This window comes from Mobula hypostoma, chromosome 19 (assembly GCF_963921235.1).
Source record: "Mobula hypostoma chromosome 19, sMobHyp1.1, whole genome shotgun sequence".
NCBI classification, from domain to species: Eukaryota; Metazoa; Chordata; class Chondrichthyes; order Myliobatiformes; family Myliobatidae; genus Mobula; species Mobula hypostoma.
This window is the reverse complement of record NC_086115.1, coordinates 58,281,169-58,306,892: the sequence shown is the minus strand read 5'-3', so window position 1 is coordinate 58,306,892 and position 25,724 is coordinate 58,281,169. Positions and strand designations below refer to the sequence as shown.

General features: G+C 42.8%; 1 protein-coding gene across 2 annotated transcripts in view; it reads right to left on the bottom strand.

Annotated features, from left to right (window-relative positions):
- Positions 1-1,168: 1,168 nt before the first annotated feature.
- The window catches only part of LOC134359072 (hyaluronan-binding protein 2-like), a 71,406-nt gene continuing 46,850 nt past the window's right edge, over positions 1,169-25,724 (bottom strand). The window contains exons 9-14 of one of the 2 annotated variants that reach the window (XM_063071978.1): positions 22,592-22,686; positions 16,335-16,611; positions 10,890-11,032; positions 10,660-10,794; positions 9,296-9,438; positions 1,169-2,026 (exon numbers count right to left, since the gene is read on the bottom strand). In XM_063071978.1, coding sequence (XP_062928048.1) covers positions 1,871-2,026; positions 9,296-9,438; positions 10,660-10,794; positions 10,890-11,032; positions 16,335-16,611; positions 22,592-22,686 — 949 coding nt within the window. In that variant the 3' untranslated portion in view covers positions 1,169-1,870. The remainder of the gene's footprint in view (positions 2,027-9,295; positions 9,439-10,659; positions 10,795-10,889; positions 11,033-16,334; positions 16,612-22,591; positions 22,687-25,724) is intronic. The other variant, XM_063071979.1, reaches the window with a different exon arrangement.

Below are 25,724 nucleotides of genomic sequence, written 5' to 3'. Positions count from 1 at the left end.
TCCCATAGCCTTGCAGCTGTCCACTCGTTGGAAACACCTGAATACTTCAGTCTCAGAAACTAGAAAGGAAGATTTGCATTTATACAGCATCTTTCAAGATGCCAGAATGTCACAAAGTCTATTACAATACTTTGAAATCTGGGAAATATGGCAACCTATGCCAACAAATGGCTTTACCCATTACAGCCAGCAATGAGAGCTGACCACGTGAGTGTATCACTCAGTTAGCTCTTGTTGCTTCTATCTGTATGTTACATCCTGCTGAGTGAAGGTTAGACATGAGTGAAGACTGTGGGGCCAGGATGTGAAAATTGGGTGGTGTGGTCTTCAAGTGCTCAGTGTGCATGGGTTAAATTAACTGCACGGTATGATGGGTATGAAACCTGACCGACCAAGACTGTTATTAGTAATAGATAGGTAATGTATTGACTGGTTAATGGAGTTAGTGTCATTAGTGATAATATACCTTTTGAGGATGTATTCACTGACCTTCTATACTTGTATAAGATTATTAAATATTTTCATGCACTCTATCTATGAGCTTAGAACTATATTCTTGGAAATGCTCTCCACAGCACTGCCAGCCAGCACCATCAACTTCTCGCGTGCAAGCTAGCTTCACATATTGCAGACCGCTCAAAACATTGGCATCCCTGTAAAAGTACACACCAATTAACACGGTGAACAATGATAGTAATGAACATGCAGTATAAAGTTGACTCCTTGACATCTTATCATGGGTTGATAAGTTTTGCACTATAATCACTTGGGTAGCAGGGTGGAGATACGTCTCTACCAAAGGAGGTATAAGGTGCTCCTTCCCTCACTAGCCTGCAGGTCAACCTTGAGCAAGACGCAGCTCCTGCTTAGACCCCACTGATCAGGGTCATGTGAAGCCATGGGAGCAGGTGGAGGATGGCCATACGAGCAGCTGGTGCACATCACAAATTCTGGTTTTGCGATCTCTGATGCCAGGGAGACGATTTCTGAAGAGTATCGATAATGGCTGGGGACACCTGTCTTGTAAAGACACTGCCCAAAAGAAGAAAATGTCAAAGCACTTCCGTCAAAAAATTAACTAAGAGCAATCATGGTCACAAAAAGACCGTGATCACCCATATCATACAACATGGCACCTAATGAATGAATGACCATAATCACAATGCCCATTTTAAAAGATTATTTAATTTAAATATATAATTTTTTTTTCAATGATTTTTATAACGAGTGCCCTCACAAAATTTGTTAATCTGTAAAGAAGGATAATGAAGATATAGTTTCAAGCTAATTGAACTGAAAAAAAAAGATGCAGGAAATGATCACTCTGAAGGTGTTTTGTATCTTATTCATGAAGTACCATCTATGAAAACAATTACTGTTAACTAACTGTAAATTCCATATTAGATGGTAAAAGCACTTCTCTGGGGACAAAACTCAATAATTGCATTTTGTCAGTTGTGTATACTAATATTGTACATCACTGCATAAACAGAGTACAAAGACATCATTGTATGTAAGAAATTCTGTATTTCTGATTTGTTTATTAAAATATGAAATAACATGAGAAGCTTTGAGTTTTGTAGATCAAAATTATACTATGGTAGGTCAAAATCAAAGGCACTTAATAAATGCAATCACAAAAGGATTACAGTTCTACTTCCCCATAATGATGAACAGTATTAGAGGAATACGTAATTAATGATAACGAAAATCAGAACTGATATTAAGATGGTAGAAATGATCTTATTGTCATTGTGGTAATGACACATTTTAATGTCCTTAATGTAGTTTCTCCAGAAATAATGTATATTTAAATACCAATGTCAAACTTTCTTTTATGCTCTACAATGATCCCCAGTGTTAGAGACACTTAGGTAGCTCGTGCTTTAATCCATTTAAGGAATGTGGTGACACGAACGTAAACTCCAGGTTTGTACTTCACTCCACAACGATCGCCCCAGCTCACTATTCCGTAGACCTGGTAGCGCCCATTCTTCATACAGGTCAGAGGTCCTCCAGAGTCGCCCTGAACATAAAAGAGCAGATGTCCAGTTTTACAATGTATTAGCAATGACTTGCATTTAATCCTTCGATACTGAAGAAAAATGATTACTAAATTTTTGAATTTCATGCCATCTGAAAATTTAAACATTGTAAGCTGTGTGGTTTGTTAATTGAAAGATGGCAGAAAAAAAAACTCTGGCTCTTATGCCCTCTGCGTGTGGTAACTGTATCTCAAGAGGCTCAGTTGTTGATCAGGCCAACCATTAGACTAGGGAATAAATGTGATCTAAGTGCCTTTGACTGTGGAATGATTGCTGGTGCCATATGGGGTGGTTTGAGTATCTCTGAAACTGCTGATCTCTCCTCAAATTTTTGCACACAACACTTTCTAGAATTTATGGAGAATGGTTTGAAAAACAAAAAAAAAATCCAGTGATTGTCAGTTCTGTGGGTGAAAACACCTTGTTAATAACCTATAATGAGAGAGGTCAGAAGAGACTGACCCGACTGGCTCAAGCTGATAGGAAGGCAGCAGTAACTCAAATAGCTACCTGTTACAACAGCGCTGTGCAGAAGACACCTCTGAATTTACTGCACACCAAACCTTGAAGTTAATGAGCTACAGCAGCAGAGGACCACGAGCAATACTCAGTGGCTACTTTATTGAATACGGGATGTACCTAATGAAGTGGCTACTGTGCATGTTGACTTTTAATTATTGACAATTCCTTCTCCAAGTGCTAGTTCATTTTTATTTCAGATTATTGTTGTTAAAACCTCCCCATAAATTAAGTTTCAACTCTGCATGTGGTATCGCTACACACTTGTGCAGCAATTGTCTCTCCCAAACCTTTCTTAAACTTGACCATTTTATTGACTCTTGTGAAAGAATGGGTTTGCAACCTCTTTAATTTTCACCTCTCCTTTATTATTTTGTGTTGGGCATGTGGCCAAGTGGTTAAGGCGTTCGTTTAGTGATCTGAAGGTTGCTAGTTCGAGCCTCAGTTGTGGCAACGTGTTTGTGCCCTTGAGCGAGGCACTTAACCACACATTGCTCTAGTGCCTGTGCGAGGAGTGGCGCCCCCCACAGACTTCCACTCTGCACCTTGTAAGGTATGAAAATGCCTGACGCAGACCTCTCCTGGTCTGAGTCGACATTCCCTCCCTCCTTTATTAACCTAGCACTAGGGAACATTTTGATTTTCAGTGCAATATCTTATCCTCTATCAGTACTATTTAAATTACTATGAAATTGGTAGAACTGTCAGCTTGTGATGACTAAAATCATGGGTACCTCTGGTACTTTTTGCATTTCCTCTGCCTCAATAAGTAGATCCTTAATGGATCCATTCTGTTGTCAATGATCCATAATAGATCCATTCCACTGTCAATGTTATTTTATAGATCCCTTATAGATCCATTCCTCATGCCAACATGAGGCCATCCTCAGGGTGGAGGATCAACTCTATGTTCTGTCTGTGTAGCCTCCAACCTGATGGCAGGAATTTGATTTCTTCCTCAAATAAACAATCCCCTCTTCCTCTATTCCCCACTCTGACTTTTTACCTATTCTCACCTGCCTATTACTTGCCAGGGTTCTCCCCCATCCCCTGCTCCTTTTCATTCTCCTGTAGTCCACTCTGCTCTTCTTCTTCAGCCCTTTATCTTTCCCACCTATCACCTTGCAGCAAGCCTTCTACCTCTCCCACCACCTTTTCATTCTGGTATCTTCTGTCTTCCTTCTCAGACCTGAAGGAAGATCTTGGCCTGAAGTGTCAACTATCTACTCATTTCCATAGATGCTGCCTGACCTGCTGCGTTCCTCCAGTATTTTGTTGGTGTTGTATTAGATCCATTCTATTTTATAGATCCATTCCATTGTTAGGGTTACTTTACTATTTTCATTGTTATAAAGATATATTCATTCCACTAAGGTACTCTCCCAGTCCCTCATTGCGTCCTGCAGTCCACTTTTCAGATTTCCTCTGTCCTTCTTATATTCCACTTGATTTCCTACATTATCATCAACATTACATTTGTCCCGTTCTCTTTTTCCATTTCATTTTGTCCTGAGTGGCCAAGAGATTCATCATTAATCAGCTGAAAGGATTATATTTTGCTGACTGTGAGCTGAAATTTCCAAAATCCAGTTTCATTGAAGTTAATGAAATTAACTTTGGAAGCCAGCTGCAACATTACTGTTCCCATTTATTGTAATTTGCATCTCTGAATGAAGATGCACTGCTAGACTTTTACTACTTTCTCTTCCCATGCCAATACCACAATCTGCACTAACCAATTTACCTCTCACTTCCCATGATACTTCTGTTTTTAAATTCTAGTCAACTGGAACAAAGCAATTTTCAAGTCATTGCAATTAATATCCCTCCAGGTAAATATTTTCATTCTTGAATATCCTTTGTCTTTTCTGATAACTGTTCAAACCTAATATAATGAACACTGCTCAATTCTATTTCAGACCTCTGCACACAGGGGTGACCTTTTATATGCCATGGGCCCTTACCATTAACTGAGAGACCTGTGGACCCCAGGTTGGAAACCCCTGTCGGTACAGATTTAAAACCGCTTCATTAAGAATAGGAACTGAACGCATTACTTAAAAGTGCCCTTCCAAATGTATTTCAAGAATTTCATGCATGTTTTCACTGTTGGAATATTATGATTTCAATCTCCCATTATCACCATTCTTGTTCTCGCATTTTTAGTCACTACCTTGCAAATTAGATTATCCATCTCCTTTCCTATTCCACTACTTCCGGAGCAAGTAGTGTAAAAAAACTCCCCCATTTTTCCTTTGTGTTTAGATTACATGTTTCCTTCAGGTTGCTATAGCTGGGAGATGGTAGTGAGGATAAGTGCCCACCACGTAATTTAATGCTTCCAATGGTGTGCATCTCAAATAGCCTCTGACAACCAAGTCCAGCCCTTGGCCTTCAAGTGTGGCTGAGCTAATAAGCCCAGTGGAACTATTTCTACTGACAGGAGGAGAGGCAAAAGTGGGTTACTGGCACCTTAAAACTAATCACTGCGAGCAGATGGAGCTCATCAATTGTGGTTGGCAACTCACCTAGACGAAGGAAAACTCCGATCTCAAACTTCCTCTGTCTTATGGCTATACCCACTCATGGGGAAGGCTGCAGGAGTAAACCCTGAGGGAAAAATCCAGAGTTCCTAAGGCAATCTTACGCTGAGTTCAGTGCTGACCTGGCAACTCCTGTGATGCCGCTGGTTGCCAAACGGTATCCGGCCTCTGCCATTCCTTTGGATTCATCTGCCGTGTGGAGAGGGGGTACCTGCTACATGGGCAACAGCTTGCTCTCCATATTCTACTACCTAATTTGCCTATCAAGTAGACAGCTAGGATTCAACATCCATGGTCAATCATGACAGATGGAGGACCTCACCATGCCTTACCAGTGATCCAACATCTTGTTTGATCAATCCTTCCATTATCTCCCCCTATTCCTTTATACCTCTTTATCAGCTCCTTATAGCTGAAGGAATTTTATCTCCCAAAACAAGTGAGATTGTGAACATTTTAAAAAAATATCTTACAAACCAATCTATTTTGAATTCTCCCATTTCCCATTTTGCCAGTAATGGAATAATATAAAGAATCACTGGTGTGAGGGAAAAATTTTGATCAGGTTTCTTTTCCTCAAATTTTTTGTTTTACACATTAACTGCCATGAGCCCTTTGGTCCTCTGCAGCGAGTCTCAGAGCCCTGGGCCTCTGGGTATCTTGAGCACCTGTATTTAATAATTTTAGTCTTAACTAGAGTCATTAAGCCCTTGTGGTTTCTGTTTAATCTTGTCAAGTTAATTGTGACTGGCATGGGGTTTCCATGTTCTATGATTATTTAAAGTGGACTCTCACTTAGTGCTGCTCACGGGGTCTTCTTGTGGAGAATTATTTGTCTGGCAGTGTTGCTTGGTCGTGCCTTCAATGCTTTGTTGGTATTCCTGTGTATAACATTTTGTTTCCTTCCCTACAAGGGAGTCTACCATTCTTCTTCACCTGGGTTGAGTCACTGCCGGACACCACCATACCCAGTCTACTGCTCCCCCGCACCTGTGTTCAGACATGCCAGAGACCACTGTGACATTAAATCTAGTTCACTTAATTTGCCAACCCCCCAGAAACTCAGAAATTAAGAGGGGGCTGGAATTTCAGTGTAGAAGCTGTAGAGGTACTACCAACGTTGCCAGAAGGTTCAGGAGAGGTCTGCCCTGATCTCCCTAAGATAATCAAATGACTTCCTTTGGAGGTCAGTCCACTTTGCAACCTCGCAGCCTCTCTTATGATTACTGACCTTTCATTCTCATTAAAACTTGCCACCCTTTTGTTCTGTGCCTTTGATATCCACCTGATAACCAAGATCGATTTCCATTCCTCCATCAACCCCCATTTACCCATCATTATCTCTCGTCCAGAAGTGGAAAACCTCCAGCACTGTGCAAAAGTCTCAGGCACATATAAATAGCTAGGGTGCCTAAGACTTTTGTGTAGTACTGTAGTAATTTTATACATTGCACTGAACTGCTGCTGCAAAAGACAAGTTTCATGTCTTATATGAGCGATGATAAATCTGATTCTGGTATGGGTCTCTAGTGTGGACTGAGATTGGGAAGGGGGCAGTGAGAGGGTAATCATGGTCGGGAAAATGGGAAGGGAGAGGGGATGCAGTGAGAGGCACCTGACAGACATGGTATAATGATTAACAACGCACTTGGTGACCTAAGGCTGGGTCTGTCTGCACTCATACCCCGGCACCCCTTCTCTGTCACCTGTCCCACAGTCCTCATGCAGTGCTCCACCCTCACCATTCCCAAGAACTTTTGTTCCCATCAGATTTACAAACTTGCTCTCTGCTCCATGTTGACAAACAGAGCACTGTGCAAAAGTCTTAGGCACCCTAACTGTATGCGCCTAAGTCTTCTGCACAGTACTGCACAGTCCTAGCCTGTAAATTTTTTTTCCACGCAATGAGTGTGGATTACCAGGGACAAGATTTATGTATTTATGTATTTAATCCTAGCCTACTCACAGGGCAATTTACAATGAACAATTAATCCACTAACTGGTACGTCTTTGGACTTTGTGGGAAACCAGAGCGCCTGGAGGAAACCCGCACAGTCACTGGAAGAACATACAAACTTTCTTACAGATGGTGTCGGAATTGAACTCCAAATTCTGACACCCAAGCTTCCAAGTCAGTGGAAATTTCAAAACGACAAATACAGAGACAAGCAATTTTCCAATCTTCCCTTTTAAACCTAGTCTCTGAGATTGCTATGACATTATATATGACATGTATACAACTCACACAAAATGCTGGAGGAACAGTTGATGTTTTGGGCCAAGACCCTTCTTCAGGACCAAGAAAGAAGGGGAAAGGTTCTGGAATCCATTCCCGTCTCCTATCTGATTCTTTCTTCTCCAGTCCTTGACCTTTCCCACCCACATGGCTTCACCTGTCACCTTCCAGCTAGCCTCTTCCCCCTCCCACCACCTTTTCATTCTGATGTCTTCCCCCTTCCTTCTCAGTCCTGATAAAGGGTCTTGGCCTGAACCGTCAACTGCTTATTCTTTTCCATAGATACTGCCTGACCTGCTGAGTTTCTTCAGCATTTTATATGTTGTTTTGGATTTCTGGCATCTGCTGACTTTCTCATGTTTATGTATACAGCTCACCAAAGTTATTCAACATGCACAGTGCCATTTCAGACTGTTCTCACAGTAATGTGACCTCTCTACTCTTTCTGATCCTCTGGATTATTCTTTAAACTCAACACTTATTTGCCTATACCAGGTCATTTTTACCCCTTTCTGTTTCACTCCACGTGTCAATTTAATCCAAATTACCCCACAGTATTAATTCGCCCACTCTGTGTGAGGAAGTTGAAGACAGAGCCCTGCTAAGATGCAATCCTTCCATCAGTTTTATTCAGAACTTCACACAGCATGGAAAAAGGTCCTTCCGCCCATCTTGAACAAGATCTCCATCCACACACAAGGGATTCTGCAGATGCTGGAAATATTGAGCAAAACACACAAAATGCTGGAGGAGCTCATCAGGTCCGGCAGCATCGATGGAGGGACATAAGCAATCAATGGTTTGGGACAAGACCTTCCATCAGTTTTGGAAAGAAAGAGGGCAGAAGCCAGAATAGGAAGGTGGAAGGAGGCGAAGGAGAGCAAGCTGGCAGGTAATGTGAGACCTGGTGAGAGGGAAGGTGGATTTGTGGAGGGCACGGGCACAAAGCAAGTATCTGAGAAGGGATAGGTGGAAGAGGTAAAGGGCCAAAGAAGAAGAAATCTGATTGGAGAGAACAGTGGACCATGGAAGGAAGAGGGGACCCAGAGAGAGGTGATGGGCAGGTGAGGAGAGGATAAGGTGTGAGATGGTAACTGGAATGGAGAGTGGAAAAAGATGGAGGGAGGGATGGGGCAGAAACTACAGGAAGTTGGAGAAATCAAACTTGATACCATCAGTTTGGAGGCTACCCAGAAGGAATATGTGGTGTTAAATATAAGTTTGGCCTCATCGTAGGAGTAGACGAGGTCAAGGACAGAAGGGGTGCTGCATTAGCATAGTGGTTGGCACAAGGCTTTACAGTAACTGAGACCCAGGTTCAATTCCCGGCACCATCTGCAAGGAGTTTGTACATTCTCCCCGTAACCGTGTGGGTTTCCTCCAAGTTCTCCAGTTTCCTCCCACAGTCCAGTTGGTAGGTTAACTGGTCTTTGTAAATTACCCCATTAAATCAGGTGATTGCTGGGCAGTGCAGCAGGAAGGGCCGGAAGGGCCTGTTCCACACTGTATCTCAATAAATCAAATAAACATGTCAGAATGCAAATGGGAAGTTGAACTGAAGTGGGTAGCCTCCAGGAGATCCTCCCTTTTATGGTGCACAGATTGAAGGTGCTCAGTAAACTGGTTCCATTTAAGATTCCCACCTAACCTGACACTACCTCACTCAGGTATGGCTAATATCTCTTGAAACCATGGGTTCCCAACCATTCTGATGCCATGAACCCATACTATTAAGGAAGGGGTCCGTGTTGTGAACCCCTGCTCGAAACCTTTTCCTATCCAAGTAGCTTTTAAACGTTAATGTAAATTGGTTTTGAAACCATGAAACTCTCACTCATTCTTACACCAACTCTGAGGTTCTGCAGTTAACTTGTTGATTGACTTTGATTTAAGTGAGAAATTATTCCACAGTGGAAGCAAGTTTCACAAACAAAAACACAGCTATTGCCAACCTGACATGAATCCACACTTCCATCCAGACTTCCCGCACAAAACATGGTGTGATTGATGGCAGCTCCATACGACCCTTTGTCTTTACACCGCTGATCTCCTATCACTCTCACCTTGGTGTGCAATAACTGATTGGATGATGCCTCTGTACAAACAGTAATAAATGGAAAATGATATTAAATTCTCCCAGTAGCAACACAGGACAATAGACTCAGGGCCTGGAGCATATACATACATATTTTGCGTGATTGTATTTTACTGATATCCTATACGTGCAAGGACCAGGTCTCAAGTGTTGCCTGTTATAGCTGCCAGGGAGAGGCGTTGGGCTGGCACCACCAGCTGGAATTGGTGCTGACACCTCCCATCTCCCCCCCCCCGCCCCTGCCATTGTTCACTAGGCAAAAGACGAGCTGTGTTGTAGTCGTCATCAGGTTTTGGCAAATTTGGATGGCTTAAGTTCGGTCTCTTTTATTGAGTGACTGTACCTTTCTATCTTATACGTGCTATGTGTACTTTGTACTGTGTATGACTGTTGGTACTGTGTTTTCCCCCTGACCCCATAGTAACGCTGCCTCATTTGGCTGTATTCGTGAGTATTCGTGTCTGGTTCAATGACAACTAAACTTGAACTAAATATACTGATCTGGAGTTACACACTGACTACAGTTCTTTGTGGGAATGGGACCCGATATCAGGGTTTCATAATTGGCTGTTGTTCGGCACGCCAAGGGCTCTGCCTAAGAGTTGGGCTTGGCTTTGGAGGCCTAGGATCTTGGGGCTCTGGAGATGGGTGGATCGAAGGTCGGTGTCATGGCAGGAGACCCATGTATCATCGGAGGAGTCGGAATATCTACAACTATGTGCCCAGAGACTTGAGCGTTTTGGGCACAGAGTTCGAAAAAAGTGATGTAACGGACTTTTAACGTCGTAAACCAACGAGTTGTTTGTTATGTCTCCCCTCTTGCTGTGAAATGGAGACATCTCTTTCCCCTCTATTAGGGAGAGAGAGAGCCTGTGGTATGTCGAATGTCGAATGAACAATGTAGTCTTTGCGTAACTGCAAGTCTGTGTCTTTGCTGTTGCTTTGCTCACGCTTGAGTGCTCGGTGGCGGGTGCCCATGCTTTTTTTTTGCTGGTAGGTGAAGGGGGGGATTGTTGCTGCTGCCACTTACACGCGAGAAGGAGGGGAGCTGGGGGGTACTTTGGGGTTATAACATTTAACTGTCGTTTATTCTTTGGGGCACTCCTCTGCTTTTGTGGATGGTTGCGAAGAAAAGGGATTTCAAGATGTATATTGTACACATTTCTCTGACATTAAATGTACCTTTGAAACCTTTGAAAAGAACAAAAATAATCACAATACCTGTTTCTGTCTGTCCCCATCCTGAAATGTAGCAGTCAGTACCCGCTGGAAAATCACTCTCTGGCAAACAGACAGTTTTAACGTATTTAGTTTCTTTGGCACAGTGACCATTGACGGGTTTAATCTTCAGCAAAGCTGGAATGCAAATGATTAGTTGTTACTACTATACCGAAAACCTTACAAGGAGAATAAATTAGCAGCTTGATAGCAAAATACCTCTGCTTGCTTACCGACATCGTTATATAATCCCACAGAAGTTTCTTGGTAATTATCATGGACAATAATATTTTCAACATCAAAGGTCTGTTGATGCGTTTCGTCCTTTTGAAGATCTTGTTTGCCAAGTTGTAAGCGGAAATCTCTTGACTGTGCTCTATATGTTAGTTTGAAAAATATAAAGAGCTTTTCTAACTAAAAAGAATTAATAATCAATGTTAGAAACCAACAGCATTAGGACAGTATTAAGTGTATATTCCTAATACAATGTGCGAATAAACATGATAGCTTAAATTCTTTCTAAAAGTTTCATCTGAATTGAAATGTTTAATTCAGGTTTAGATCAGATCTTGGAATTCTAGATGGTATCTGTAGATCCTCTAACTGATCCCTCCACCACAAGAAGGAACGTTGGGAGAAATTCCCTCAGTTGATGCTGATGGTTCCTTGACCTTGAATTGTTATGGCTCTCGTGGTGAGAGCCCTTGCATCTCCAGATACCAAAGAAAGTAGTCATGAAAGAAAATTGGCAAGTGCTCAAGTCAGTAAAATGTGACAATTGGAAGGAAATTCTTATTTGAAGGAACTCTCCTGGCAATGTTTGTCTGAGAACTCATGCTCTTAGTATCTATCTATCCATTCATCTCTCTCTCTCTCTCTCTCTCTCTCTCTGTAGGAGCCATGTACCTGTTTTCGATCTGCATTGTATTCTCTGTTGCACGTTTGCTTTGCTTATCATGGTAACTAGTCACATGAGTGGGGGCGTGGTTAAAATTCGAAGGGAATAAGTTACGTACTCTTGTGTATTTCGTGGCAGTTTGTAGCTTGTGACTGGTGGAGGTCATATCTTGGTTGACCACTGGGATTACACTCCATATTGCTTAGTTGTATGTTCGCCAATTGTTAATAAAGGATTGAATAAAGGGTTTGACTTTTGGAACAATCGTTGGTGCTGTGGGCATGTCACACAAGCGTAACAGTCTGTATGGTTACAGGCATGTGGCAGTGTTCTGTTTTGATTTTGAATTAGTTTTGCCACTACATTATTTATTTATTTGTGTTTATACAGTTTTTCTTTTACACATTTGTTGTTTGTCATCACTTGTTTGTAGTTTTTCATTGACTCTATTAGATTTCGTTATTTTACTGTGATTGCCTGCAAGGAAATGAGTCTCACTGTGGCGTATACATACTTTGATAATAAATTCACTTTGAACTTTGCTCCTTCTAGGTGCTAGTGGGAATAGAAGTATCCTTTTCTGGTGGCTGCCAGTAACTAGTGGTGTTCTGCAGGGGTCGGTGTTGGGACTGCTTTTTTTTTATGCTGTATATAAATGATTTATTTGATGGAGTAGATGGCTTTGCTGCCAGGTTTGCAGATGATATGAAGATTGATGGAGGGGCAGATAGTGTTGAGGAAAAATGTAGGATACAGAAGGACTTAGACAGGTTAAGAGAATGGGCAATAAATTGGCAAATGAAGTACAATGTGGGAAAATGCATGGTCATGCACTTTGGTAGTAGAAATAAATGTGCAGACCATTTTCTAAACGGGGAGAAAATCCAGGACTCTGAGATGTGGAGGGAGTTGGGAGTCCTTGTGCAGAACATGCTGAAGGTTAACTTGCAGGTCGAGTCGATGGTGAGGATGGCAAACGCCATGTTCGCATTCATTTCAAGAGGTCTAGAATACAAGAGCAAGGATGTGATACTGAGGATTTATAAGGCACTGGTGAGGCCTTAACTTGAATTTTGGGAACAGTTTCGGGCCGCTCAGCTTAGAAAAGATGTGCTGGGATTGGAGAGGGTCCTGCGGAGACTCACAAGAATGATTCTGAGCATGAAAGGGTTATCATATGAGGAATGATTGATAACTCTGGGTCTGTACTCGCTGGAATTTAGGAGGATGAGGGGGGATCTTATTGAAACCACTCGAATGTTGAAAGGCCTAGACAGAGTAGACGTGGAAAGCATATTTCCCATGGTGGGAGAGTGTAGGACAAGAGGGCACAGTCTCACGATAGAGGGGGGTCTATTTAAAATAAAGGTGCGGAGAAACTTCTTCAGCCAGAGGGTGGTAGATTGTTTGATCTATCATCTTTGTCTTTTACTCTTTGCAACACACACAAAATGCTGGTGGAACGCAGCAAGCCAGGAAGCATCTATAGGAAGAAGTACAGTCGACGCTTCGGGTCGAGACCCTTCATTAGGACTAATGGAAAAAAGAGCTAGTAAGAGATTTGAAAGTGGGAGGGGGAGGGGGAGACCCGAAATGATAGGAGAAGACAGGAGGGGGAAGGATGAAGCCAAGAGCTGGGAAGTAGATTGGCAAAAGGGATGCAAAGCTGGAGAAGGGGGAGTATCATGGGACGGAAGGCCTTGGAAGAAAGAAAGGGGGAGGGGAGCACCAGAGGAAGATGGAGAACAGGCAAGGAGTTATTGTGAAGAGGGAAAGAGAGAAAAGAAAAAAATATATGAAAATCATAAATTAGGGATGGGGAGGAGGGGCATTAATAGAAGTTAGAGAAATCAATGTTCATGCCATCAGGTTGGAGGCGACCCAGACGGAATATAAGGTGTTGTTCCTCCAACCTGAGTGTGGCTTCATCTCGACAGCAGAGGAGGCCATGGATTGACATATTGGAATGGGAATGGAACATGGAATTAAATTGTGTGGCCACTGGGAGATCCTGCTTCCTCTGGCGACAGAGTGTAGGTGTTCAACGAAGCGGTCTCCCAATCTGCGTCGGGTCTCACCAATATATAGAAGGCTGCATCGGGAGAACCGGACACAGTATATCACACCAGCAGACTCACAGGTGAAGTGTCACCTCACCTGGAAGGACTGTCTGGGGCCCTGAATGGTGGTGAGGGAGGAAGTGTAAGGGCAGGTGTAGCACTTGTTCCATTTACAAGGATAATTGCCAGGATGGAGATCGGTGGGAAGGGATGGGGGGGATGAATAGACAAGGGAGCGATCCCTGCAGAAAGCAGGAAGTGGGGGGGGGGGGAAGATGTGCTTGGTGGTGGGATCTCATTGGAGATGGCAGAAGTTACGGAGAATTATATGTTGGACACGGAGGCTGATGGGGTGGTAGATGAGGACAAGAGGAACCCTATCCTTAGTGGGGTGGTGGGAGGATGGAGTGAGAGCAGATGTGCGTGAAATGGGAGAGATGCGTTTGAGAGCAGAGTTGATGGTGGAGGAAGGGAAGCCCCTTTCTTTAAAAAAGGAAGACATCTCCTTCGTCCTGGAATGAAAAGCCTCATTCTGAGAGCAAGATGCGGTGGAGATAGAGGAATAGCGAGAAGGGGATGGCATTTTTGCAAGAGACAGGGTGGGAAGAGGAATAGCCAGTTAGCTGTGAGAGTCAGTAGGCTTATAGTAAACATCAGTAAATAAGCAGTCTCCAGAAATAGAGACAGAGAGATCAAGGAAGGGGAGGGAGGTATCGGAAATGGACCAGGTAAACTTGAGGGCAGGGTGAAAGTTGGAGGCAAAGTTAATGAAGTCAACGAACTCAGCATGCGTGCAGGAAGCAGCGCCAATGCAGTTGTCGATGTAGCAAAGGAAAAGTGGGGGACAGATACCAGTATAGGCTTGGAACATGGACTGTTCCACATAGCTAACAAAAAGGCAGGCATAGCTGGGACCCGTACGGGTGCCCATGGCTACACCTTTAGTTTGAAGGAAGTGGGAAAAGCCAAAGGAGAAATTATTAAGAGTAAGGACCAATTCCACTAGATGGAGGAGAGTGGTGGTAGAGGGGAACTGGTTTCCGTTTCTGTTTGGATTCCAGACCCAACTAGCCCACGGACTCTCACAGCTACCTTGACTATTCCTCTTCCCACCCTGTCACTTGTAAAAATGCCATCCCCTTCTCTCAATTCCTCCATCTCCACCGCATCTGCTCTCAGAATGAGGCTTTTCATTCCAGGATGGACATGTCTTCCTTTTTTAAAAGCAAGTGGGTTCCCTCCCTCCACCATCGACTCTGCCCTCAAACGTATCTCCCCCATTTCACGCACATCTGCTCTCACCCCATCCTCCCACCATGCCACTAGGGATAGGGTTCCTCTTGTTCTCACCTACCACCCCACCAGCCTCCGTGTCCAACATATAATTCTCTGTAACTTCTGCCATCTCCAATGGGATCCCACCACCAAGCACATCTTTCCCTTCCCCCGACTTTCTGCTTTCTGCAGGGATCGCTCCTTACGTGACACCCTTGTCCATTCGTCCCCCCCATCCCTTCCCACTGATCTCCCTCCCGGCATTTATCCTTGTAAGCGAACAAGTGCTACACCTGCCCTTACACTTCCTCCCTCACCAACATTCAGGGCCCCAGACAGTCCTTCCAGGTGAGGCGACACTTCACCTGTGAGCCTGCTGGTGTGATATACTGTATACGGTGCTCCCGGTGTGGTCTTCTATATATTGGCAAGACCAGACGCAGACTGCGAGACCACTTTGCTGAACACCTACGCTGTCTGCCAGAGAAAGCAGGATCTCCCAGTGGCCACACGTTTTAATTCCACGTCCCATTCCCATTCCGATATGTCAATCCATGGCCTCCTCTACTGTCAAGATGAAGCCACTCTCAGGTTGGAGGAACAACACCTTATATTCCGTCTGGGTAACCTCCAACCTGATGGCATGAACATCGATTTCTCTAACTTCTGTTAATGCCCCTCCTCCCCTTCTTACCCTATCTCTAATTTATTATTATTTTTTAAAATGTATATATTTTTTCTTTTTTCTCTTTCCCTCTCACAATAACTCCTTGCCTGTTCTCCATCTTCCTCTGGTGCTCCCCTCCCCCTTTCTTTCTTCCAAGGTCTTCCATCCCATGATAGTCCCCCTTCTCCAGCCTTGTATCCCTTTTGCCAATCAACTTCCCAGCTCTTGGCTCCATCCCTCCCCCTCCGGTCTTCTCCTTTCATTTTGGATCTCCCCCTCACCCTCCCACTTTCAAATCTCTCACTATCTCTTTTTTCCGTTAGTCCTGATGAAGGGTCTCGACCTGAAACGTTGACTGTACCTCTTCCTAGAGATGCTGCCTGGCCTGCTGCATTCACCAGCAATTTGTGTGTGTTGCTTGAATTTCCAGCATCTGCAGATTTCCTTGTGTTTCCTTTTAATCTTTCCTGCTTTTGAACCAATCACAATCCCAGTGAGCTCTTTCCTCCTCTTTTCCAATATCTTAAGATCCATTTATGGCCAAGCTTTTCACAGTACGAATGATAAGCCATTGTAAAATTAAATCTTTCCACAGATGCTGCCTAATTTGCTCACCATTTTTAGCCTTTCCTGTTTTTCAAAAAATTTTAAACATTCAACACCTGTGGTATTTTACTTAGAACAGAAACTAAACTTACTAGAAAATATTATGAAGTGTAGAAATATGCTGATATGAAAGGAGATAAGTCAAGATAATCTTTAACATGTTAATACCTACTGTGGAATGATGCAGTGAGCAGCAGTGAGAACCCAACATGGTCTAATCAATGCTCCACCACATAGATGTCCTGGTTTATAGAGCCCAATGCGGTTCTTCAGCTGTAGAGATACCTGCCATGGATATTTTCCAGGAACTGTTCTTTTCCCTCCAAAGATCCTGAAGGTGACATTTCCAACCTCTGGTATTCCACATTGGAAGGATGAAATGACAGCAGTAGAAGCAGTAGATCGGGGTACAGGCTTGGTTGTAGTTTGTCGATTGGTTGCTCCAGGTGCTATGATGGAGCAAGAGTATGGAATCAAAATGCATTCTCTGAATTAACATTAATGAACTCACATACTGTAACCCTTTTGGGATTTGTGATATTTGATACTGTTTTCAGAATTTGGGGAGTTATTCTAATTATAGAGTTTATACATCTTGGAAACGGGCTCTTTGCCTCAACCTCTCCATGTTGACTAAATCGCCTGCCTGAGCATGTCCCATATGCTTGTGTTTGAACTAAATCTTTCCTATTACGTAGCTAGACACAAGAGATTCTGCAAATATGAGAAATCCCGAGCAAAGCACTCGAAATTGCTGAAGGAACTCAGAAAGTCAGGTAGATTCTATGGAGGGGAATAAATAATTGATGTCTTGGACAAAGATCCTTCTTCAGGACTCCTGATCCTTGACCTGAAACATTGACGATTTAATCCACTCCATAGATGCTGCCTGACTTGCTGAGTTCCTCCAGCAGTTTGTGTGTTGCTACCTACTGGATGTGTCCTTCAAACGTTGTGATTGTGCCCATCTCTACCACACCCTCTGGCAGCTCGTTTCCTTTATCCATCATTATCTGTGTGAAAAAAAAATGCCCCTCTGGTCCCCTTTAAACCTCCCTCCTCACATCTCAACCTAAGTCCTTTTTTTTAGATTCTTCTACTCTGGAAAAAAGTCTGTCACCATTACCCTTATTTATGCCCCTAGGCTCCTGTATCTAGCACCACTTTAAGGACATACAATCAATCTACAGTATGTACATAAGTTATCTTATGTATTTACATTTATTGTGCTTTTTTGTTATTGTGTTCTTTATCTTTTAGGTGGCGGGGTGGAGATAAGTCTCTACCAAAGGAGGTGTCAGGTGCTCCTTCCCTCTGCTAGCCTGCAGGTCATCCTTGGGCAAGGTGTAGCACCTGCTTAGCCCCCCCCCCCCACCCGATCAGGGTCACGTGAAGCCAAGTGGTGGGTAGTTGTATGAGCAGCTGGTGCTTATCACAAGCCCTGGTTATGCAACCACTGGTGCCTGGCAGACAATTTCTGAAGATTATCGATAATGGCTGGGGTCACTCTTCTTGTAAAGACACTGCCCAGAAGGCAATTTTGCTGTAGAAATATTTGCCAAGAACAATCACGGTCATGACAGATGGAAGACATGATTGCCCACTTCATATGACATGGCACATAATGATGATTATGATATTCTTTATCTTATTGTGGTTCTTTTTCATGCTGCATTGGATCTAGAGTAACAATTAATTCATTCTCCTTTATATTTGTGTACTGGAAATGACATTAAACAATCTTGAAGCTTGAATCATGTATCATGATTTTGTATATCTTTATGATGTCACCCTACCACACCCCAGGATAAAAGCCCCAGCCTATCCCATCTCAGCTTATAAATTAATCCTCCATTTCCAGTAATATCCTTGTGAATATTTTCTTCACCCTTTCCAGCTTAATGACATCCTTACTATAGTGAGGTGGCCAGAACTGCAAATAAAATGCCAATTACGGCCACACCAACGTCTCGTGCAGTTGTAAGAGTTGTCCAAAGGTAAGAACCATGTATGAAGAACAAAGCTGTAATGCAAGTGGTGTTGACATGGAGGAAATTTGAGAGATAAAAATTTAGTTTGCTTTAATCATTTTGGATTAGATAAGGACATGGATCTAATAATCATAGCCATCCAAAACTAACGTGAGGGCGGCATGGTAGCATAGTGGTTAGCACAACGATTTACAGTCCAGGTAACTTGGGTTCAACTCCCACCGTTGCCTGTAAGGTGTTTGCACATTCTCCCTGTGATAGTGGGGGTTACCTCCAGGTGCATCGCAATCCAAAAGCTTACTAGTTGGTACGATAATTGGTCATTGTAAATTGTACTGTGACTAGGCTTAGATTGATTTGGCGGAATTGCTGGACAATGTGGCTCGAAAAGCTGGAAGGGCCTATTCTGCCCATTATTTTTTCAATCAATCAATCTATCATTGAATAAATAAACAGATGAGAAGGGCAACAAAATACAATACAATATGAAGGTACAACTCTGAAGGAAGTGGATGGACAGAGAGACTTGGATACATATCTTTGAAGGTAGCAAAGTAGATTTAGAAAATGATTGTGTACGCATATATTCAAGCAATAACATTTGCCCAAACATGGAATTTCAGGCATCCTAAACTACATAAATAGAGACACCAAGTACAAAGCAGGGAGTCCAGTTCTGGTCACCTCACTCTAAGAAGAATGTGGAAGCATTGGAAAGGGTACAGAGGAGATTTACCAGGATGCTGCCTGGTTTAGAAAGTATGCATTATGATCAGAGATTAAGGGAGCTAGGGCTTTACTCTTTGGAGAGAAGGAGGATGAGAGGAGACATGATAGAAGTGTACAAGATAATAAGAGGAATAGATAGAGTGGATAGCCAGTGCCTCTTCCCCAGGGCACCACTGCTCAATACAAGAGGACATGGCTTTAAGGTAAGGGGTGGGAAGTTCAAGGGGGATATTAGAGGAAGGTTTTTTACTCAGAGAGTGGTTGGTGCGTGGAATGCACTGCCTGAGTCAGTGGTGGAGGCAGATACACTAGTGAAGTTTAAGAGAGTACTTGACTGGTATATGGAGGAATTTAAGGTGGGGGGTTATTTGGGAGGCAGAGTTTGAAGGTCGGCACAACATTGTGGGCCAAAGGGCCTGTAATGTGCTGTACTATTCTATGTTCTATGTTCATTGAAACTCTGAAACACTGGTTGGGATGGAAATAGACCACTGAAATCCACTCTGGCCACCGCACATCAGGAAGGATGGAACATCCCGAGAAAGGGCAGAGAAAAAATTTGCAAGACTAGTTCTTGGGATGTGGGGCTTCATTAAGGTACTGTAGATAGATTGACGAATCTGGAATTGCCTGAGGAAAAGCGGAGATACGATATGATATGTTTTATAAACATTCTAGACTGAGGAAATAGTAAGCATTTGCATTGATTTATGTTGGGAATGTGAGGACAGATTTACGGTGATTGGCAGAATACTTAGAGATTGCATAAAGGGAAAAATTCCTCGCAAAGATTAGCCTTTATGATCTGGAATTCATTGCTTGAAAGAGTAGTAAAAGCAGATTCAATCATTGTTTTCAAGGAATAGATACTTGAGGGAGAAAAGAATGGAAAGCTACAGGGAAAGGGCTTCTGCTTTGACCTAATAAGCTACTGTGATTCTGCTCCTTGATTCTCTATTGTCAGAGATTTGTTTCAATGCTCACTTGATACAATACCAAGCCAGTTCCCTTTCCCATTGACATTACAATTTTGGATTAGGAAATCGAAAAGGTGACCTGCCATCTACTTCACTCTCAAAGAAAATCGGTGACTACACAGCAGCTTATTTTTCTTGAGATGTGTGTGAAAGCTGCTTTTTATTAATTTAAAATTGTTCGTCATTTAACATGGCTTTCGTGAACAATATACAGTTAGTTGATAGAAATAGACACATAGTCCCATTAGTATCTTCACAATACTTCCTTTTGTGGAGGAATGTTGATAGCGTGTTCTCACTCAAGAGGAAGGTTACTAGTTTCACAGCAAGAGTTGACAGTACCAGGACAAGTGATCCTTCAGATGGCAATTGCTGATTGCTGAAGAAAGGAAAGACTTAAATTCTTTTGTCCGGCCCTGGTGGTATCTCTGAGTGAAAATGGAAGGAACTAAGAAAATAGAAACATAGAAACATAGAAAATAGGTGCAGGAGTAGGCCATTCGGCCCTTCAAGCCTGCACCGCCATTCAGTATGATCATGGCTGATCATCCAACTCAGAACCCTGTACCAGCCTTCCCTCCATACCCCCTGATCCTTTTAGCCACAAGGGCCATATCTAACTCCCTCTTAAATATAGCCAATGAACTGGCCTCAACTGTTTCCTGTGGCAGAGAATTCCACAGATTCACCACTCTCTGTGTGAAGAAGTTTTTCCTAATCTTGGTCCTAAAAGGCTTCCCCTTTATCCTCAAACTGTGACCCCTCGTTCTGGACTTCCCCAACATTGGGAACAATCTTCCTGCATCTAGCCTGTCCAATCCCTTTAGGATTTTATACGTTTCAATAAGATTCTCCCTCAATCTTCTAAATTCCAACGAGTATAAACCTAGCCGATCCAGTCTTTCATCATATGAAAGTCCTGCCATCCCAGGAATCAATCTGGTGAACCTTCTTTGTACTCCCTCTATGACAAGAATGTCTTTCCTCAGATTAGGGGACCAAAACTGCACACAATACTCCAGGTGTGGTCTCACCAAGGCCTTGTACAACTGCAGTAGTACCTCCCTGCTCCTGTACTCGAATCCTCTTGCTGTATTTTCCTCTTACACAGAAAATCCTCTGATCTGTTACATCATTCTCCAATGTTTGAGATCAATTATAAAGATGCTGTCCAAATTTATTTCTTAAATTGAAACAGTTAGCACTGAACAGTATCTTTAGCATAAGAGATTCTCTAGAGTAACATACACACCACAAAATGCTGGTGAAACTCAGCAAGTCAGGCAACATCTGTGGAGAGGAATAAATTATTGACATTTTGGGCTGAGATCCTTCATTTGGGTGAAGGGTTCTGATGAAGGATCTCACCTCAAAGTGTTGATTCCTCTCCATAGATGTTGCCTGACCTGCTAAGTTCCTCCAGCATTTTGTGTGTATCTTTAGCAATTAATCAGCAAAGTGTTAATTATTTATTTTGATTGGGGATGTTTCTGTTTATTGATTAAGACAATACTAATAAGAAACAGAAGAAAATCTGCAGATCCTGGAAATCCAAAACACACAAAATGCAGGGGGAACTCAGCAGGCCAGGCAGCTTACACGGAAACAAATAAACAGTTAATGTTTCTGGCTGAGACCCTTCTTTAGGACCCTTCTCCCCAAGGAAGGGTCTCGGCCCGAAACATCGACTGTTTACTCTTTTCCATAGATGTTGCCTGACCTGCCAAACTCAGCATTTTGTGTATGTGGCTAATACCAATCAGGATCAAATAATTAATGGAACAGGTTAATTGTTCTGAAGGAAGGATGTGAAAGCTTTAGAGAGGATGCAAAGCAGAATTACCAAGGCACTGCTTGGATTAGAGAGGACATTTTATAAAGATAGGTTCAGTGTGCTAGCCTTCTCTTTGGAGCGAAGACAGATGAGAGGTGACTTAATAGCGATGTGTAACATGGTAAGAGGTACAGGTAGAATGGACATTCATGCCTTTTTCCAAGTGCGGTAATAGCTAATGTTAGGGGGCATAATTTTAAAGTGATTGAAGGATTGTCTAGGGGAGAATGACTGGCAGTTGTTTACAGAGAGTGGTAAATGTGTTGAAGTGGAGATGGTAGAGGCAGGTACATCAGGGACACAAGCATGAGAAATTCTTCAGCTGTTGGAAATCCAGAGCAACACAAACAAAATGCTGGAGGAACTCAACAGGCCAGGCAGTACCTATGGAAAAGAGCAAAAGGTCGATATTTCGGGCCAAGACCCTTCATCAGGACTGGAAAGGAAGGGAGAGAAGTCAGAATAGGAAGTTGGGGGGAGGGGAGAAAGAAGTACAAGGTGGCAGGTGATTGGTGAAACCAGGAGAGGGGAGGGGTGAAGTGAAGAGCTGGGAAGCTGGTGGAAGAGATAAAGAGCTGGAGGAGGAGGAAGCTGATAGGAGAGGACAGAAGAGCATAGAAGAAAGGGAATGAGGAAGAGCACTGGAGGGAGGTGATGGACAGGTAAGAAGAGAAGATGTGAGAGGGAAGCAAGAATGGGGACATTAGGGACATGTAATAGACTCATAGATAGGCAGATGGATGAATGATAAATGGAGAGCTAAATGGCAAGGGGGAGGTAAGGTTGATTTTGAAGTAAATTAAAAGGTCTGCACAACATTTTAGGCCAAAAGGCCTGTACTTTGCTGTACTGTTCAATGTTCTATGTTCTAAATGAAATGAAGAGAAATAATACATACCTGCAGTGCATTGAGATATGTCACAGTGAGCCCAATTTAATTTGTCATGCTTGTCCTTAAAATAACACCAAGGTTTTTCATCACCATCGGGATTTCTAAAGGATAAAAGATGTTAAAAGTAAACCTTTATTGTTAAGGTGTGTAACATGTGTAATTTCAATGAAAATGTCACAGTGAAGAATTTCTAAAAGTTTATTTGTTGTTGTTCCTTTCCACACCTTGTGGTGCATTGGGCAGCAATTTTTCACGCTGTTTCGTTAGCATTTTTGTCTGTTTTTTATGAGACCAAATTGCTAGCTCAACGCAGCATGGATGGAAAGCGTGCAAGGAGTTGATCAGATTTGAACCTGGGACCACTTGTCTCGAAGTCCTATGTGGACGCCACTACACCACTAGCTGGCTTAAAAGTTTATTTGCACGAGTTGAATTTGATGCAGTCAACAGCTGCTTCTGTTCAATATGTTTACTCCTCCTCCACTACCTCTCCCTACCATCCATGTGGAAGGGACATTACTCACCTGATTCCAAATTATAGGCAAGGAATCACCTCTAACGGTAGTTTTTCCACCTTTATCTTTGGTGCACTTCCAAGGATTTATCCTGGGTGAATGTGGAGAGGATGTTTCTTATGCTGGAGGGGTCTAAGACCAAAGAACACGGCCTCAGAATAGAGGATGGAGAAGCAGAGGAATTTCTTTATCCAAAGAGTGGTGAATGTGTGGAATTCATTGCCACAGGTGGCTGTGGAGGCCAAGTCATTGGGTATATTTAAGGCAGAGGTTGATAGGTTCTTGACTAGCCAGAGCATGAAGGGATACGAGAAAAGGTAGGAGATTGAGGGGGAAATGGATCAGCCATGATGAAATAGATGAGCAAACTCGATGAATTCTTATGGTCTCTCCCTAATCAAACTCACCACCATTTCTCACAGTCATTCTTTTGCCTTTGAAATGTCACATTGTTTGTCTGACATATGGGATTGGGTTATTAAAAATATTTTCAGCAAACGATTAGGAAAACCAATTCCTCTGGATGTTCTCACCATTCATCTTCCTAAGATAGGTCTGGCACTGAGTTGATCTATTTGCAACAGTGAGCTCCTGGCATTCCCCAAGGCTGGTCTAGTTCTACCTTTTTAGAATTAGTTGGTCCCCCACACATTCAAATGCTTAAAGGTTTGTTTATTATCAAAGTATCTATCTCTGAAATTCTTCTATTCTCCAGGTAACCATGAAACCAAGAAAGAAAAGAAAATAGAAATGGAATGAGCACATCAACCCTGTTGGGTTTTGGTGGGACTCAAGTGCAGACCAATGAATACTTTTTCACCTGGATTTATTAGGGAGCATGAAGGCAACAGTCTTTCAAAAACAGAACGCAGGCACAAATCCAAAATGGTAGGCAGAGGTCTGAACCAGGAAAGGCAGTCAGACGAGGGCAGACAATCCAGAGCACACAGGCAAAATTCAGGTCCAAGAACAGCCAAAATCCAAAATACAGAATCAGGCAAAATCGGTTGGCAGAAGTCACAATGACAGGCTAGAACAACACAGATCAGAACTAGGACAAACTGGCAGAGAATACTAGTCAAGGCACGGTTTAAATGGACAGGGCAAATGGGTGAAAATTAGAAACAGGTGGGTGCAAATGAGGAGACAAGCAGGTAATTGGAGGAAGTCCAAAAAGGAAAGGGGCTGGGCCAGAACCCACATGGCCAGGTGAAAGAAAACAGAAATTAAAGACTGTCATGATCCAGGGCTACCAGCAGAGGCCCTTCGACTCAGAGTTCAGGCCAGATCCTTAACAAACCCTTAAATCCCCCCTCCAGCACAAAAAACGAAACAAAAACAGATCAGGCACATCGACCCCCAAATCCCTCTTCCTGCAAAAAAAAACAAACAAAATTGATCAGGGACATTGACCCCCAAATCTCTCTTCATGCCCAAGAAAAATGAATCACATGCATCAGGCACATCAACCCCCTAAATCTCTCCTACCGCACACAAAAAATGAAGAAAATAGATCAGGTACATTGACACCCACAAATCCCTCCTCCCACCCAATAAAAACAACTAAACAGATCAGGCACAGAGACCCTAACTAAATCCCCCTCCCATGTGCAAAAACACTGAGAACATCGGTAGAAAAACATAGAATATAAAAACTATAAGACTGAAAAATAGAGTTTATAGTCCAAAGTCCACATCCAACAATACTGAAAACTCCTGGGTGCAGCAGTATGCTCTCCCCTCTGCACTTGCTTAGATGCTTCAATCTTCCTTGTCGCTTTAATCGGTGACAATGGGAGCTTTAATCAGAGAAGTGGAGCCAAACATCAGCTTGTGCCCATCCTGCAGCCTGCCAGCTACGAGGTTCGTGCACGCTGCCCCGGCCTCTTGGAATCCTCTCAGAGACTGCAAAGCGCTGGAACACCCAAACAATCTCCAAACTTCCACACTCGCCTTGATGCTTCAATCATCCTCATCGTTTTAATCGGCGAAATGAAGCCAAACATCGGCTTGCGCACCATCCTTCAGCCTTCTCACCGCAAGGTTTGCTCACTCTGCCTCTGTCTCCCAGAATCCTCTCAGAGACTACAGAGCACTGAAGCACCCGAGCAATCTCCAAACGGCAAATCACCGGCTCCAACAATTCCAGAATCACATTCAAGACAAGAAACAAATGTAAAAGACATAAAAGCAGTGATAAAGATGGTTTCACGATCTATCCCGAAGACGTTGACCAAAGGAGTGTTGTATGCAGGTACCATCTTGACCATGCATTTAATTCTTTTGCTCATCATTTACTTCTGAGAATTATGATCCAGACTAGACTTAATTATTCCAAAGCATTCTACATCAACCTCACATTGGTCTGCTCCAGTTAGCTTACAGTCTAGCAAATGCTAAGCGTTCTTCATTTTGTACCTATCATTGTCTCTGAGAATAAAGTCAGACCCTCTTTGTCATTAAAGTTGTGAAAGAATTGTTACAGGTGAGGAGTGGTGATGGGAGGAAGAGAGATACACCGTCAGCTATTGTGGGATATTAAAGATTTATAGTAGACCTCAGGTTATCAAAGCAGACAATTATCAGGGTCTGAGGTCAGATATGTTACTGATTCAGAGTAGATA